General features: G+C 38.6%; 2 protein-coding genes across 2 annotated transcripts; both read left to right on the top strand.

The window, feature by feature from the left end:
• Positions 1-3,294: 3,294 nt before the first annotated feature.
• On the top strand, positions 3,295-11,528 carry LOC145913888 (uncharacterized). The gene is made up of 14 exons (XM_083001655.1): positions 3,295-3,404; positions 3,675-3,772; positions 4,840-4,949; positions 5,010-5,107; positions 5,292-5,421; positions 5,805-5,880; positions 6,098-6,213; positions 6,624-6,705; positions 7,006-7,269; positions 9,171-9,592; positions 9,854-10,236; positions 10,448-10,569; positions 10,913-11,070; positions 11,264-11,528. Exons 1-14 carry the CDS (start codon positions 3,295-3,297, stop codon positions 11,483-11,485), a joined length of 2,391 nt encoding a protein of 796 aa, XP_082857781.1. The 3' UTR covers positions 11,486-11,528.
• A 3,388-nt stretch (positions 11,529-14,916) lies between these two features.
• LOC145914099 (uncharacterized) lies at positions 14,917-17,502 on the top strand. Its single transcript, XM_083001875.1, has 6 exons — positions 14,917-14,996; positions 15,259-15,653; positions 15,982-16,089; positions 16,294-16,346; positions 16,757-16,920; positions 17,235-17,502. The coding sequence occupies exons 1-6, from the start codon at positions 14,946-14,948 to the stop codon at positions 17,376-17,378; spliced, it is 915 nt and encodes a 304-aa protein (XP_082858001.1). The 5' UTR covers positions 14,917-14,945; the 3' UTR covers positions 17,379-17,502.
• The last annotated feature ends 586 nt before the right edge of the window (positions 17,503-18,088 follow it).

Here is an 18,088-nt window from a genome sequence, read left to right as displayed (position 1 = left end):
AAATGCTTTCTAAAATATCCGGTAAAATTAAGTGTATTGTCCGGCCGGGTCCGGCGCAAGACATCACTACTGCAAAGTCACCACAAAGGGAAGTAGTCTCTCTCTGACAAGTTAGCCGACAAGACTGTCGTCGTCCGTCACAAGCTGCACTGATAAAGCCTAATTAGTCGAAACTGTCTGCACAACTGTATGCAACTAATTGCCACTGATACCTTTCCAATTTTTCAACTCGTTTTGTGTGATTAATTTATGGCTAGTTTGGCCACGAAAATTATCGATAGTAATCACCTGACAATCACCAATAAGCAGATCCTGGCGCCCATAAATATATTGCAAAAGTTTTTATAATTTATGTTAATAAATTTTATTAAGTTATTTTGAATGCACTACTTTATTAAACGCGGAATTAAAAGTGGATAATCAGTTTTTTTGTCGTTTGTCAAATTGCAATACTCGTGCTTTTGTTCGCGCAATCGTTAGAACATAATTTGCTCTTGCTTAAAACTTAATCTACATCTTATCTGTAAAACATAGAGTAAAAACACTTTTAAACATAAATGTTTGCTTAACTGGGAAATTCACACGGTCCGTGGCTTGTTGTCACAATAATCCAATTACGTTACAGCAGATTATTTTGTAAATCGTCTCCCAGGGTCTAATTACAAAGCTTATATTGACTGGCACGCGTTGCTTTTATTAGCTTTCCCAGGGCATAGTATTTACTTCGCTCAGGATAATAATCTTACATTTTGGGGTTTGAGTTTACCTGAAATCTCCATTACATTGGAAATCTTTGTCTACAGCTAATTTCGAAATAATAAATGTAGGCCTACTTGTGTCTATGCACTTATTAAGCATCTTCAGTAAAGAGAAACTTGTATTCGATAATTAAAAGCGTTTAGTCACAAAAGGTTAGTTAATATTTCAAAATTGACCGTAAACGTTCCACCTGGGTTACGCAAATTAATTGTTGCTGAAATAAGGTTGATTTCTTCAAAAAAACGTTCTCATAATTAATCTACAGTAACAGTTCCCAACCAGAGGTAAAGGTGTAACTTTTGCAAGCCTAAAGTTTGCAAACTTTTCATTGTACGTCGTGTAGTTTGGGTATGTTTTTCCGCACCACTCCATGCTTGTACAACAATTTTGCAAACTTTGTCTTCAAAGACTTCCAGAGCGTAAATTTGACGCAAATAGTTGGTAACCTACAGTATACAGCAGTAATTCCCAACCTTTTTGTGGATGCGTACCACTTGGAGGTAAAACTATTTCGACGCGTACGCACCTAGTCTAGTGTTACAAAGTAAATGCAGGGGCACTTTGAAATTGCGTTATACCTGATGAAGTCTCGCCGCATGGCAGACGAAACGTCGAATAAATACAGCACGTGTATTGTATGCCAGAAGAGCAGTACATTTTAAATGAAGTAAGTATTTGTCCAAATATTTTGGTTTAAAAAAGACAGAAAAACCTAATTTCTGGTTTTAAATGTGGAGAATTTGATTCAAATGGAAATAATGGTGTTTTCCAAATTTGTAGGATTTTAATAAAACGCTTTTGAAAACTGACTTGTGAATATGTTTCCACTGCAAGCTTCGATTATTGATTATAATAACAATGTTTGTTTTTATTTTTAAGCCATCACAGGCTCCTACATACATATGCAATTCATAAATATATTTTCTCAGCGGGTGGCGATGAACGCTTTGTTCGATAAAGGTGTTATCGACGATCATTAATAAAGCAAAACCGAATCGAATGACTTTCCTGTTTCCTGCAAGCAATGAAGAAAGAAAGTTGTGAGCACAAAGACGAGGACATCCGTTTTACAAAGTTGACCCGGTCAACGCAATTCTTTTTATGGCGCATCGAAGCCAATTAGGAGCATAATTGCCCTTACAATGTCCAACTTCCTTCGTGTAAAGCTTTCGAGAGGGAAGCAACAACAAAACACTAGATACCAATAAAAACTATGCTCCTGCATTAAATACAATATGTGTTTCACTGTACTCTTCTGGTTTAGCACTTTTTAAAAACGACCGATTTCTTTGTAAAACACACGAGCTTTTGAGAGATCCTGTCGTGCATCAGTTGTAAATAAATATCAATGACACAATGAAAAAATAAATTAATCTTTGTTTGATTTTGGTGTTTTGAATAAATTGTTAATACTCTCTGTGGCACATTCGAAAACCTCGTTGCGGCTTACTAATTGAGAAACACGGCTTTAGATTGAAATTTCGTATTCAATCGAAACAAACATACCTAATTAAATTAGATTTTACAACATTTAATTATTAGTACTGTGTATATATTGCAATAACACAGTAGTTCCACAGCCTCACAGTATTTTTTAGCATACAAGTTAGGCTACAAAAAAAATGCAATATAAATGCAAGCATAATTTGTAAATAATTCGAACCCAATTTGTAAAATCTTACGCGAGTTGCACAAGCCTTTTTACCAATAAACCTTTTTTTTGCAAGGGTTGGTCTGTTTTATTAATTATTATCATGTTGGTGGTTTGTTAATGCAAAATTAAACAGTGAAACATGCTTCGCTACAACTATCCCGTGGACCGAGGCGAATCGAAACACAATCAACGACAATAGGGGTTTCATACGAGGCGATTACGCGGCCAAGAAGCTGGCTGAGGAGCTCGGCTGGCCATTGCTAACAAGCCTTTGTGCCTTGATCCGAATTAACCGGATTACTCTGCACGATCACGCAAACAAAACATTAATGCGAGCGACGAAGAAGGCTCGCGACCAACCATAAAAACAAACACTCCGACTTCGACTCTCGAATTCTACGGTCTAGTTTTTTCGGGCTGTTGGTTGTCTTGCGCTGATTATTCGGATTAATCGACGAAATAGTTTATAGGTATTGATTTGTTGAGAAAAACGTACCACGCCCGGTCTTAATTTGCCTATTTGGGAACGAAGTTTCTCACGTACAAAGCTATGGTGTTGTGGTGGAAGTTTTTTTTTTATTCTCGAGTTAGATACTTGCATGATACAAGACATGTAGAAATTATACTACATATGTGAGTAGAGAAGGTAGAAGTTGCAAGAGAAGATTATGTCACATGTGTTATGCACGCAAATTACTAGGATAAAAATTAAATTTTAAAATGAGCAAATGATGCATTTCCGTCTTTGTGTAAATTGCATTATTTATTTAGTCAAAAATTCGACATAATTAGTTTCCTTTTGCAGCATAGACGTTTACACGAAATCGAAAAAAAATATTTTTCTAGTTTCATTGTCACGCCATTGCGCATTTTGCGTCATTATGGAACGCACAGCAAGCCAAGATATTCTGGAATCGCTTACCAATCAATGGGGAGAATATACATCTTCTTCGTCAGAAGGGGATTCACCGAAAACTTCCCCTGTTATAAGGTAAGTTAGTCAGGCTTTGTTAATGTTTCCATTTTTGTGTGAATTAGTGTGACAAATTTTGTAAGTGCAACTTTGCTACAATTTGGCGCTGAATTAGGTTACGATAACCAAATATTTTTTTTTTATTGAACAATAAGTTTTCAAGACAAATTGCTTTGACACTTGTTCAGATTTATGTCGAAAATTTCGCAATTTCAAAATTGTTTGTTAAAAATTGTCTCAGTTAGGACATTTTGCTGGAGCATTTAAAAACAAACACTTTTTCTTAAGATCGCACAGTCAGCGAACGTCAAGGACTTCCATTTATTCGAAGCAAAAACAGATGAATGTCCAATATGTTGGTCACGTGACCCATGGTAGGAGCAGAGGTAAGATAATGCCCTTTAAAAAGCTTTTTTTACTTCAATTTTTGAGGGTGAAAAATAGGGTGCGTATTTCCAAGGCAAATTGTTAGGTTATTTTATGTAAGATTACTTCAAATAATGAAATTGGCATAAAAAGATATCTATTTTCCCCATAGTTGGCACAACAGAATTGTAACTACTTAATAAATGCAAATTATCACAATGATTTTAGCCTCCATTGCATACAACCACCGCAAATACGGAAAAACTATTGCAGTAAGTGTGTAAAATTATCCTCAAAAATCCTATTTAGTCACAGAAACCAAACCTGCATTCGTTTTGTAAGGAAATTCGACACACATTGTCGAGGTAATTATTATGTCATAATCCAAGAAACCTCGGCAAGGTAGAACACTGGATTAAGAACAGTTATCACGCAGCGGAATTGTTACGTCACAAACACATGTTTCTTTTCCCGAATCACAATGCAACAGATTTGAATCGAGATCAGCGTCTGTTACGCAACAATGCACAGTGTTACGTCTTTTTGTTCGTAACGTCAGGCAATCAAAATTTCTTTTTTTAATTAACGGTGATGTTCTTTTCTTCCGGTACGTTCATCATTTAGAAGAAGCAAATAAAGAAGTTACAAACATTAAGGTCAAACCTTATTCGATAACCTGTCATTTCTATAAGTTTGGAAAGTTAGGATAGTTTAAGATAGTTTATATTCCCGCAAGCAGTTTTTGCACAGGATAGTGCATAGTTATAGCAGCAACATTAGTGTGTACCGAGCTGAGTAATACTGCAGTTTTAAAATCACTCAAAGGAAACAAGTTCAAAGTTTCCACAACCTTTTAGATTTAGTCGTCAATGTATTATGCGACGCTAAGTCGTTAGTTCAACTAAGCTTTACTTAACTTTCGGTCCTGTGTTTTCATAATCTATAGGTTTTTTCAAAATATCCTTTCCAGGTGATATAAATGCCACATTAAGAACAAATGGCCATGACCAAAGGTATTATCAGTTGTACATACAACACATTAGAAAAACGTGGGTGTCATGGGGACTAATCACGTAACATGTTACAGGTGCCGCTCATCTGGTGATCTCCAGTGACGAAACAAACCTATATGTGACGTTAACAAAGCTTGGGGGATTGCATCCCCAATTTGTGGGCATCTCTTCCGTCGTTGTTAAGGTAACGAGGTTGACGTAGCCGTGACGTCACGTACTAAATAAAATGCCGTTGTCCTACCAGGTTACCATGGAAACGTTCGCTGGTGGTAAGGTTCGGTTTCAGACAAGGCCTATTGTTGTGACGTCATCAATAGTGACGTTCGACGAGACATTTCGCTTGTAAGTATTTTTATTGATATGCTTCGTGTTTTATTGTGTAAATTGCCGTAACTATGGGTCACAAGGATTGTTGAAAATCATTTCTTTGTCATCGTTGTGGTGTATTAATAAGTTAAAATATGCTTAAGGTTAAAATAGCTGGATGACAAATACATCGTTTTAACGCGATTCTATATTTCTGTAGTGATCTTCCGTTACGCACAGAAGGACATCGTCTTTTGTTTTGTGTTTGCCTAAAACACGATGAACCACTGTTTCCAGATAAACTAGGGTGGATGAGTTTTGGTGTCACCAAGTTAATTGCTAAGAACAAGGTTAGTAGTCGCAAACTATATTTTGGGTGTAAAACAATTACTATATTCGGTCTGGTGTAATTAATTAAAATCATTTTTTTCCACAAAATTAAACACAAGCAAAAAACAAATTGTTATCATGTAGATCGACACGGTGAAAGCGTAGGAATATATTTAATTATATTAACTACACAACAAAAACAGCGCCAAAATCGCCTGCATTAGTTGCACACTGAATTTACCCGTTTAACCAAATACCCTTAAGCTTAAACGCCCAATAAAATAATCTGAGTAAAAACGTGTTACAGGGTCATTTACGAGCGCATTCTTGTTAGCGTTGGTGTATTTTTATTGCATACCAGGAAAATAATGTACTTAAATTTAAACCTCTACTTTCTGTTTAGCCGACAGAAGGCTGGTATTGCTTGTTGGGAAAATCACTGGGAAAAAGGAAACATCTTATGTTGAAGAAAGGCTTCGGTAAGACACGCTTTGTTCTTCTTCAAGACATTTTTACATTTATTTATTCTCAAACGTTATGCAATATATGGCGGTTTTGATTTTATAAAGTCCCTACATACGGATGTCTACAAAATCCACAAATAATAAAGCTGTATATACAACGTATTATGTGTGTTCGTTTACTACAATTTCCCCTCTTAATTATTAACTTTTCGCTGTTCTTGATCTTTTGCAGACGCTATGTCTCTGTCACGTGACACCGAACAAATAAGCGTCGAAAACGACGTCACGTTACGACATTCTAATAAATCTTGTGTGGTTCGCAGTCACAGTCTCAAGGTCATACCGGAGGTAATAAACGTTAATTGCCTTTGGTTAAGTTTATTTGTCAGTTTGCGGTGAAACTCAGCTGTTAAGTTACAACACTTTAGGTCAATGCGGATTGTTTGAAGTATGGGCCACTGCATATATGCAGTTTATGTGGTTTTATGTTAGATTAATGTAAAAACAACTTCTGAGTATAAAATTACAAAGCAACATCTTGGGTAAAATGGTTTAGTAAAAAACAGTAAATAACTTCCTAAATGGTTTTGAACCTTTTTATATCACCTGTTCAAACATTTGCTGAGAAAAGCTTTTAATAGCATTATGTTGTTATTTTTTTGTGTCACTCTTTACTATAGTTTAGTCTCATTAAGTAGCAAATTAGCGTTGCACACGAAAAAAAAATTATTAATTGTCGAACGTTTCTTTTGTTTTAGAATCCAACAACAATGAATCGCAACTTGCGACATTCCACAATCCTTCCCCGACCATTATTAAGTCATCAAGCAAGCGGTCAAGGTAAATATTTCGCTCGAGACAAAAGACCGGTGCTCCCGCTGTTCCAGACAATCGGATTTAATTCCGATTGGTTCGGGAGGTCATTGTTTGGACGCGCGCTTCCAGCATTGAGTCGCGACAATAGTCAAACACGATGTCCCCTATTGTTCCGGTTTATGTTCAGACAAAAGGGATTTTTTAATTCCGCTAATTTAAACAAAGGCCACTTTGACAAATATGTATCGGAAGTTGAACTTTAAGAAAAAGCTTTGAGTACTTAAAAGTGTCATCCCCAAGCATTTAAAATACGTTGTTATACAGCTTCAGGCATCGGAGACATCAACATGCAAAACACCAAGAACCTCGTCATGAATTCTGGAAGCTTCAGCCGTTCTCAGGCCTGGAATGTTCGTTCTGAAAGAAAACCAAGGCGCCACAGTTCCTTGGCATATCCTGCCTCAAGACGTGGCGCCAATCGCGAAGATGCTTGTTACGTCATAGTTCAAGAATCGAGGAATTACTTGAGAAAAGCGAAGCTTTCGCGACTGAATACCGGCCACGTCACAAATGCATCGTCGTCGACAGGTTCGTACACATTTATGCATTCAAATGTTTTACGCGCAATAAGTGGCGTTGAAAAAAGGTGGACTTTAGGTTGAGAATATTAAATGCAATTGTCACCAAATCGTTAAAGATTTGCAAAAATTACGAATCAATACCAAGTTGAAGTCATTTCCGTACCGCCAAGGGCGTGTTATATTGCAAAACACCGCAGTCGTGGCAACACATCTAACGTTTACCAAATCAAGCGCTCTGTGACCGCTAAGCAAACCCAGCCCACTTTGGTATCGCCTGATCGGTAGCCTGGCAACGCGCAATGGCGTCCAATCACAGATAAAAATGGTTTACCTTCAGTTGCGGTGTTATCTGCGGCAGAGAAGTGATTTTAAGTTCAACACTGCACGCCGCTGACTTCTAATTTCCGTTTAAATAGTGACTTGCTGACTGCGCACGACCTTTCAAGTGATAGTTTAGTGATATTTTGCCACGACCGCTTATCAAAAGCGCCTCTATCTTCCGCGGTTGGCATGGCAGCAAACAATGACATTTTTGTTGTCTGGTAAGTCTTACACTGTTTCGCCATAGAAACCGAATTAACGTGTAAACAATTGATCTCAATTATACAGACGGGCCAAACAGAGGAGTTCGTAGTAGCGTCATAATCACAAGTAAAAGTTTGTTGAATAACAAATTGTTCTCATGGTAACCGGCAATTTTCTCCTTCTTTAAATAGCCCCTTCATGTTAATAACACGCAAATTTACGACGCAAATCAATACGGATGAATTCTATATTTAGCTAGTGCGCCACTTTCTTTCTAGCGATCACAAATTTTACCCCGTCTCCGATGATTAATGCAAAGGACCAATCACCGCGCATCTTGTCGTCACGTGTTAAATTAATATGTTTGCAATGATGTCTTATTGTAAACATTTATAGGCGCAATGAAACTGGAGCAAATACTTTGAGAGATCAGTGCTAAAGCTACATGAATAACTGACATAAGAACACGTTTCAAATGCACTTGAAAAACCTAATATCGTTTTGATTAACATACATATATATATTGTCCATGACACATGCATATCTTGGCGCATTGAACCTACAAACGTATAACCCCGTGAACTGTTTTCGCAAAGTCTTTTAAATTTGCAAAATCATTAACATTATTGGTTGCTGCTGCTCTTCGCAAAACAATAGCACCAATATAGTTAGGTCTTTAAATTGATACAAACGGCAGCAACCGTGTGAAGCGCCATTGTATTCGTGCGGTCGCGCAGGTGGCAGTATAGTTATTATTAGCTGCCTCTTCGCCCTTGCCTTCAGTCGGCACTCAATAAGACGCCCGATAAGCTGCTGGGACGTTGATAAGCGAAAGTGGTTCTAACCTCCAAAACGTCTCGAGCCGTACGCGCCGTTGCCAAGTTGATTTAAGCAACAAACGCGTTGAAACAAGCGGCAATACTCACTGATGATATGAACTAGGAAGTCAGTTGATAGCGCGAGTCGCTTATAACAGTCGTAACCTTGCGTGAAGTTTAGTATTGTAGTGTTGGACAGCATGACAGGTGTTGTAGGGATAGCCTGGCGATTATTTATATAAGTTTACCACAGTTTGTATGTTTTGTGCTGCAAGTACAATCAGCATGCATAGTTAATACCCAAAGTGCTCTGGGTATCATTAAACATGTAAAGGGTTCTATGAGGTTTGAACATGGTCGTTATGTCTTGGACAATGGTTGTTAATTTAAAACTTAAAATTTTGGAGGAAACTTAAAAGTTCTGGAGCCATAGGGGTTTCCTGTTAACTCGAATAACCTTGCGGAGAAAAAGTTTGGAAACGCTGTCGATTTCACTTGTGTTGACACAAATATTAAGTATTACTCTCGTGAAAAAATGAACTAATGTTGGAATATTGAATTGCAGGTTTGCGTAGGCCTTTCACTGAATCGTCCTCCTCGCTTACAAAGACCTCCAACCGTTACCCAAAGTTCAGGAAGTCTTTTCGCAAACCGCGCAAAGTTGAACGCGGCAGATCCCTGCTCACGTTTCAGTCGCCCAAGACGCCGATCCGAAAGTTCCAGAGCGATTCCGCGATCCAGCCTCCAACGATGCTCAGTCTTTCAACCCCACCCCCCTCAGTTCTCCACTCAACTTCACCCCAACCAGCCCCCAATTGCTGGGCAGATTTCACTCTTTCGCCAAGTTTCCACATCATAGACGATGACGAATGCAAAGCCCTCGATGAGATCACGTGTAACGCGCAGCAGCCAATCAGAAAGCCCAAACCGTCGCTGTTGAACATCATCCTCGACCCTCTCAAAGGCAAACTCGAGAAAAAGGTGAATGTTCGTAGTAGAAAATGTTATGTTGTGAACTTACGAATACGGAACTATTCCGTTGATACCGTATTTAGTTGATTAAACATTTTATATTTAATATATAAGTATACAATTATACTCTTGATGAAGGTTGTTGCATGGCAATCGAAATGTCAAATAAACGGTTTTGTATTGCCAGAGAGGCCTGTTTATATGATGAATATGCGTGGCAGCATCAGTAACAGAGCATTTTTTATCCTTTGTTGACGTCGTTATGTTTCTTTGCAGGAAACCCGCACAGAAAGCGTTCCCACACCGAACAAAAAGGCCATCAAACAATTGGGCGAGATTTTCAAGTCACGTGACGGACATGGTTCGACGATCAGCCTGTGTACTCCAGACGCGTACTTTGCCAATCAACAGAAGTCGCGCCTGTCACGCTTTGGCGCGTTTCGACTCTCCAAACGCAACAAGTCAGAGACCGACGCTCTGGCGACACCTATGGCGAGAAGACGGAAAGCCGGGAGGTTCTCGATCGGGGACCCAACCACGCCAAGGAAAGGGTTGAAAATGGATGGGATTCGACACCATGATTTCGATAGCGACAAAATGGCAGTCGGAGATGATGAGTTTGTCAACGCAACCGAGTTTTTCAGCAACAAATCACGGAGGTTAGTTCAGTTTAGTTACGCTTGTGGCGCCAATCGCGCTTCCACCTTAAATAAATCACAAATAATAGTTATAATATATAAAGTGCATGTGTGATGGTAAAACGCCGATCGTACAAACAGCTCAGTTGATGTTTAAACAGAGAAATACAAAAATATATTTCGCCCAACACGTTTGTAACAAAGTTTAAAACTATTCTTTGTCGTGTTTCAGACCAAAGTGGAGAACTTTTCTTCCAAAAAAGACCGCAACGAGAAAACCTTTGGCCGCTAAAGAAGCTGATGGAAAATCGCTTGCATTGGAAACTTCTCTACTTAAAGTTCTTCGATCAAAAGGTAAAAAACCTATATTCGTTGTGAAGCTGTGAAACCTTGCAAAATCATTCACTCCGATTGCAACTGCACTTTAAGCTATAAAAAGCTTAAATATATTTGGTCCATTCATCCGACATAAGGTAGCTGCCACGTGAGAGCCATTGTATTCTTTAGGGTCGCTTGGTGGTAGCTATTATTGGCAGTCATGGAAAAACACTTGCATAAAGCCAAGTGCTTAAATACCGTCTCATTCGTTATTGTTTACTTGGCATTATTAAGAACAGCGATGGAATGTTTGAAACAAATTTAAAAAAAACTATGCCAATATGGAAAACAGATTTTTAACGTAGTGAATTTTCCGCAGAATCTGTCATACTCTTTCGCCACTTCCTGGCTCTCGAATTCAGCGATGAGAACTTGGACTTCTGGCTGGATGTGGAAACATACAAGCATTCCAAAAAACATGAAAAGCTCGCACTTCGTATATTTGCAAAATACATCGCAGAAGAATCACCCAGGGAGGTTCGTATTCTGAATACAAATAAATACGTATTGACACTTTGATATTGATAGTTTCCTTAACGAATTGAGGCTAATCAACATAGATTGATGTCTTGGTTGTGTGCTGAATGTTTGAACAGTACTTACTCTGAGGCAAAGCACAAAGTTTCGCCATTACAACGGTAGTTATCAATACGCAATTTCTTGAATGCAGATTAACATCGAATCGGGAATTCGGGACCGAATTGCAGAAAACCTTTCACATTGTGACGCCACCCTTTATGACGAGGCACAATCCCATATCTTCAGGCTCATGGAGAAAGATTCCTTTCGCCGTTTCCTCTCATCCAGTCAATGCCGATCCTCGTCCGCTCAGCAGAAACGCCCGCTAGATGACGCCAAACGCGATAACGTCTTCAAACGGAAATTTGTTTAAACTTGACTTTATTATATTTTTTTCTCCTTTTGTTTGTAGTCATTCAGTGTTGTTGCGTTAAACTGCATTCAGTTCCTTGTTGTGTAATTTATTGAACAAAACTTGACAAAGATTGGTGTGGGTTTGATTGTTCCAAAGTAGATCAGTGATACAACACTAAGCTTAGGAACACATCTAACAGATGTGCACATAATTCTGAGAAGGAAGAAACCGACCCATACTGCAGAAAACATTGACATGTTTTATTTACGTTTTGATTCGGCAAGACGTTTCTGTGCAGTTGTATAGAGCTAACCTGACGTCACATATCGTAGATAAGGCGTATGTATTGACGTCATCAACACAAGTTTACAACGCAAACAATGCTTGCTTTGCGTTGGTGTCACAAATCATGGTGCGATGAGTTCGGAAAAAGTTTGCTTTCACCACTAACTTAACAATTTTCAAAAATTCAGATATACTTTAAAAGGAAGGATAAGAAAATTGCCAACGACGTTGCCTTTAAAAATAAGTGGAAATTTTACAAAAGGGGGGTGATACAACGACTCTGGTTATACATTAACGAAAATGAACTAAACCCAAATACTATAAAACCGGAAAGGTTAACGCCATTATTTAATGAAGTTAATGAACTAATTCAATCGGACGCCCATCCCAAAATACCCTGTATACACAACTCCAATCAATCTTGCTTGCCATGCGGCGCACCTGTGTTTAACCAAATCAACTGGAAACTGAGTCCTTCCCAACGTGCACTTGACAGCCCAGACAAAACTTCCACTCCGACGCCACGCTGCGTCTTCGCGCCCTTTTCAAGGTCACGCTGAAATCATGGTGCGTGTATCTCGCCGAGAACGCGAAATGCACTTTATGACGTCACAATCACTCAGGTGAATCTCGCCGTTTTTTCGTTTTCACCGAGTGCTGTGCAAGGTGTATATAAATGAGTGTTTTTTTGGTGCATTGTATGAATGTACAGCCTATATCTAGTAGCATGTAGCTTTCGACAGCGAAGCAAGACCCAGCCTTGTTTACTTGATTGATATGTATTTTTGTTTTGCATATCAGCAGGCGAAAATTACCTAGTAACAGGAAAGATTTAATTCTTGATAAGAAATCATCAAAATCTAAGTTATAATAAGCTGTTACCTTGGGGTGAATGATGCAAATAATACAATTTTACCCGAGATTCCATAGGTTTCAATATTATTACATTTTTGTTCGGACTGGAGTTAGAAAGACCAAAAAGAATGCCAACTACATTGGAAACTATGAGGCACAAACCTAGTAGGAAAAGAACGTTAGTGATCGACAAGGGGTAAATGACTATTAAGTTTCTGCTGATTTGGGCTTTTTCAAATTCAGTGGTTTTCAACGTGGGGCGAGCCAAAAATGTGTTGGAGATAGGAGGGTTAAAAAATAATGAACTAATATTAATATCAGAAATTAAGCATTGCTGAGACTAAGCGAAAACAACTGCTTTAAGAGATGTAGTGGTTCTGGTAGAGCCTTTTTTTAAAGACGAAAGGTTTAGAGCCACTGGTCTTAATGCTTGTAACACTATTTGTCGCAACTTGTGTTCCAGTGTTTAGCAAGGTATACTAGAAAAGAACATTTTCACATAAGGTTAAATAAAATTAATTTAAACAATACATGTACAAGGTAAAAGGGCAGGGACACCGATAGAACATTGGACGATGTTATCGAGTCAGACATAAAAATTGCTTCATTCAGAAAACATAATCATCACGAGGCATTAACTATTAGAAAAACACACTTAAAAAACACACATGAATTTACGAATCCCAAACATGTTTACGCGGTTGTCAAAATTTCCGGTCTTAGCTGTTGATCGTTTGTGGGAAAATGACTTGTAATCCGTTTTTCTGGCACTTTTAGTGTTTGGCAGAGGTATTTGTGTCGTATTATCCGTCCATGGTTCTGACTCCGTCTCCCATCGAGGAGAATGTGAACTGTTACGACAGATTTATTTTTATTCCAGTGAGGAAAATGGCTGGGTTTGAATCAGTAGAGGAAAATGTAATTAAAAACAGAACTAAAGACGGATTCTTAGTTTTGACCATTGGGTCACATTAATTACAGGTATTTGCTTTCCTCCGATGGAAAACAAAGAAAACATAAACTTTTGTTGAAGCTTGGATGTTTTTGTTGCTTTTCACAAGGAGAAAAAAGACGCACGTAAAATAATAAAAAAATTTCATGTTGTCATAATACCACAATTGACTTAATATTGAGTGAATATGTTTGTGACTGACAATAGTAAAAAAATATTTCGGCGAGCCTGAGTTCATTGGTGCAAAAAAAACGCGAAAGTAATGATGACGTTTTGATGTCGATTGTTTGTTTGCTTGACAAACACAACATAATATTGTCATCTAACCAGCGTTTCCAGTTGCTGTTGTATTGGGTTGTAAATGTAAAGATAACATTGTTATATCACAGATAAAGTTAACAATTAAGCAGAACAAATCATTTTTACGCGCCTGGCGCCGCATGGGTAGCAATACTCTGAAACAATTGTTTTGGAACGCGAAACAATGAGCGACGCGGACGGCGTCAATTAAACTTACGCATTCGCTGTCAGTGCTCGCGTTTCATCTTCTATTTGCTTAGTCGTCCATTGTTCCAACTGCTTCCAAATCACTGCTGGAAAAAGGGAATTCGTTTGGTTTCATTTGTTTGGTTTGAGAGACTTGGTTACTGATTGCAGGCGTATCATACGCTTGTTTGGGCGGTTTTTGGGCAAGTTTTGACAGGGCGGTTTTAGAAAATTTTACCTGGCAACACTGGGCGCATGAGAAACTATGGGCAACACAAGTTTTAGCAGAAGAATTTAAGATTGATGTATGTGAGGTTGCACATGGCACCGAACATTGGGCGCATCAGATGTTCTGTATGGTGCGTTTTGCTTTCGAGTCTTACAACTCATATTTAGAAAAATTAATGTATGTTATTTGTAAAGGTCTAAAACGATACAAAATATTAAAAGTTTTAAGCGTATGGGAATTTATTAACGACACTGCATCAACACAGCTCAAATTTTAAAATATATGATATATGTAACAAAATAAACAATAATTTGTTGTTTCCATGTAACATTGTTTAATTGCTATATATTAAACAATGCCAAAACACGTATGTTCTCCAAAGATGGTTAATTTGCCCGGGCCTCATGTGACCAAGCAAAAGGGGATTTGTTCTAAACAAATGCTAACGTGAGAATATAGCAAGGAAGGTCAAAGCCAGATTAAATCTTGTGCGAATTGTGTCAAAATCGCCCAACAGAGAAAAGAATTAGGAGCAAAGTCAAGTATTTGTAACAAAGAGACAGTTTTTCATTCCATTTCTGTGATTAGTTGTTGTGTTGCTGCAAGCATTCGGCGTTTACAGTTTTATTGTATTTACATTATAGGGCGTAGAGTAGTGCTTTAAAGTGAACATGACTTGTGCAGAGACCTGGCCCATGAAGTTTAAACCATTTGATCATCAGGTAAGAGTTTTTTTTTCAATGTGTATAAGTTAGTTGCTGGAATAACAATATCGCATCAACGGAAAATAATTCTGCAGTTGTAGTTTACATTTGCAACGATATAATAGTGATAACTATACGTTGCCGCGGCAACGCAGCCAAACTGGATGAAATTCGCATAAGTGATAATGGTTTATTATTTGACTAATTGAAAGTATTGCATTTATGTAGATTGAATAAAAGCAAAAAGCTGAAAAACTATTGCAAAATTTACATATTTCAGAATTCAATATACCGCCCGCAGTCTTTGACGTCACTTTCGGCAAACTGCGTCACTCGTCACCAATATGACGTCACAAGCACGTGGGCGGACACGCGTAGCGCGCAGCGGGAGTTTTTCATTTCAAGTCAAGGCATGAGGAGTCTTCTCAACGACATAGAAATCGGTTTGGACCGGTTTAATAAACCGCACCACTCATCCGAACACAACCTTTACCGCCTTAAAGCCGAAAGAAAAGGGCCTGTGACGAGAGGTGGAAAGATTTTGAGCAGATCCAGAAAATCACTCGCCGCTCCATATACGGTCAGACACGGCGACGTCAGGCGTCGTCCGGCAAGAGCTCTGTCGCCACCTAGCGGAGCAACAACAGATTGCACGGAAAAGACACCTTATAAATTGTAAGCATGCTGTAAATAAAGATGAAAGATTTTTTACATTCTTGTAGCCCTCATCCACCGTTGTTCGAGAACGACAGTTATTCGATATACTACATCACACAAGTCTGATTAATAAGTGAAATGAATGCATTCTGATGGCTAGTTAAACTTATTATTAGGAGTCCACTGACAATAATAAACAAAGTCGTGCACATAAAATGTGAATAAATGAACACAAAATGAAAAACATGCTTTTTAGAAAGCGTAGATGTTTAAGTTCGTCTGCAGCTTACAACGTGTGTCGAATTTGGCGAACTTGTGTTTTCATTGTGTGTTTGTGTTGGGACAGGGAGAATCTCCTCGCATGGATGAACAAGGGAAAAAAGAAAGCTGCAGACAAGCTAAAGAAAAAGGTTGCCCCGATGAGCGGCAGCAAACCACAGGAAATAGCGGCAAGGTAATATTTTGCACGCTTTGTTGTTTTGCTCCGTAATCCGTACCAGTGTAGTAGACACGATCGTCTCGTTTGTATATACATTTGTCAACAAACCCGTTCACACTTCCGAGATAGTAACGTTTTTTCTCCTGGCAACGTTGTTATATAAACAATGGTTTGCCTTCACTTTTATGCGTTTTCACATTTGATTTTACTTTTGTTTAGAAACCATCGAGTTGGCCCTCAAACCAATCTGCGAGAAGTTCTGAACAACAAAGGTAGGCAGCAGAAATAAAAACAAATTTTACCAATTTCGTTTTATCCGTTTCTCACCACCAACGATGCGAGTTTTTGTTTGCGGAATAGGAAAATAAACGTTGGTATTCACTAAAAGCTTTAATTAAATTAACTTTTCCTACGTCATTTTATATACATTGCGTATATATCCTCAATTGAAGGGGACTATTAGGCATCAGTTTTTTTCTACAATCTGCTTACAAAATACAAATACTTTCCGACTGAGTAATCCTCAGTAGGTTTTCGATTTTACCACACAAGCGGTAATATAACTAAATTTGAAGGGCGCAAGCATCTAATTGAATCGAATGGGTATCCAAGGTCCTTAAGTTACTGATACGTAGGTACTGAACCTTGGTTCACGTGATTTAAGCGAACCGGTTATTTCCAGATCAAACCGCCTCTTTTCGCAAATTCCTGGCCAAAGAGCTGAGTGAAGAAAACTTGGATTTCTGGTTTGAGGTGGAAAATTACAAGAGACTGAAAGGCTGCAAACAACAACGGGCTGCAGCAAAAATCTTCTACAAATATCTTTCCAATGCGTCTGAAAGCGAGGTAAGAAATTTAGGTCAGGATACAAAACATATTCTGAATACATATATAACGAACAGCAATAATTTCCGAGGAACTGGCCTTCAAGGCACAGCTAAAATTTTTATTCTTCCAACATTACGTCTATTCAGTTTATCAGAAACTATAATATACTGTGTCTGACGGCATCAGCAACGCAGCATTTGGATAATAATTAATTCGAGCAATATTGTAAAGTTCTAGCCAAAAGACAAACCTGCTTGCGTTTTGACTTTATTCAGGTTTCCATAGCTATCAACACGAATACACACGATACTAAACCGAATTGTCTTCTACAGGTAAACATCGATGCCGAAGTTCGCCAGCTAACAAAACAACGCGTTCAAACTCCAGATCAAAACAGCTTCGATGTGGCGCAACGGCACATCTTTTATCTCATGGAATCCGACTCGTTTCGCAGGTACGCGGAAACGACCGGCTGAACCCCAACCTATGCAACAGGGTGTATTTCCCAAAAGCACGCATGTTCCAATCGTATTCGTTCTCAAATGTTTTTAAAATTGTCAGTTTTGCGTGATTTTTTTCCTGGAGCAATAAATCTGTGTGGCGACGAATTTGAAGCGTGCCGTAGACGTTCAAGCGTGACCTAATTTGTCTGGCGAACACTTTTGGTTAGAATTATCCCTGTTGTTACAGGGATGGCTGCTTTGTTCAAAGTGTCTTTTCCCCAGGTACACTGTTTACAAAAACGGCTGTTACCATAACTATTTGCAGTTATGCGTTATGGGGACAATATTATAGACAAATGTGATATCGGTTTTAAGCATGATAGTTCAATGGATGCTTACAGACCTATGAAACAAATATAGATAATCTGAAATCTGAGCAAATGCATCTCAACTTATACAATAAGTAGCACAGTGTAAACCCGCGTTCTTGTTTCAAAACTAGGCGTGAAAGGCGCACCTCGAAACCGAAAAAAAACTTTTTCTGGTATTTTAATCACGTGAGAAAAACCTCAGCCCCGACAGTTCGGCGCAAACCCAGGGAATGCGTCGTTGTCGGGTTTCTCTGCCGCAAAACGAGCTCGATGGTACGACACGCATGATCAGCAAATGCGACAGTAACCTTCTTCAGACATCGGACGAAAAGACAAAAGCCAGCGAGTCATTGTGTTAGCCACAGGGCTTCG

The sequence above is a fragment of the Ascidia mentula genome, chromosome 9, assembly GCF_947561715.1.
Source record: "Ascidia mentula chromosome 9, kaAscMent1.1, whole genome shotgun sequence".
In the NCBI taxonomy this organism is placed as follows: domain Eukaryota; kingdom Metazoa; phylum Chordata; class Ascidiacea; order Phlebobranchia; family Ascidiidae; genus Ascidia; species Ascidia mentula.
This window is presented reverse-complemented; position numbering and strand designations above follow the sequence as displayed.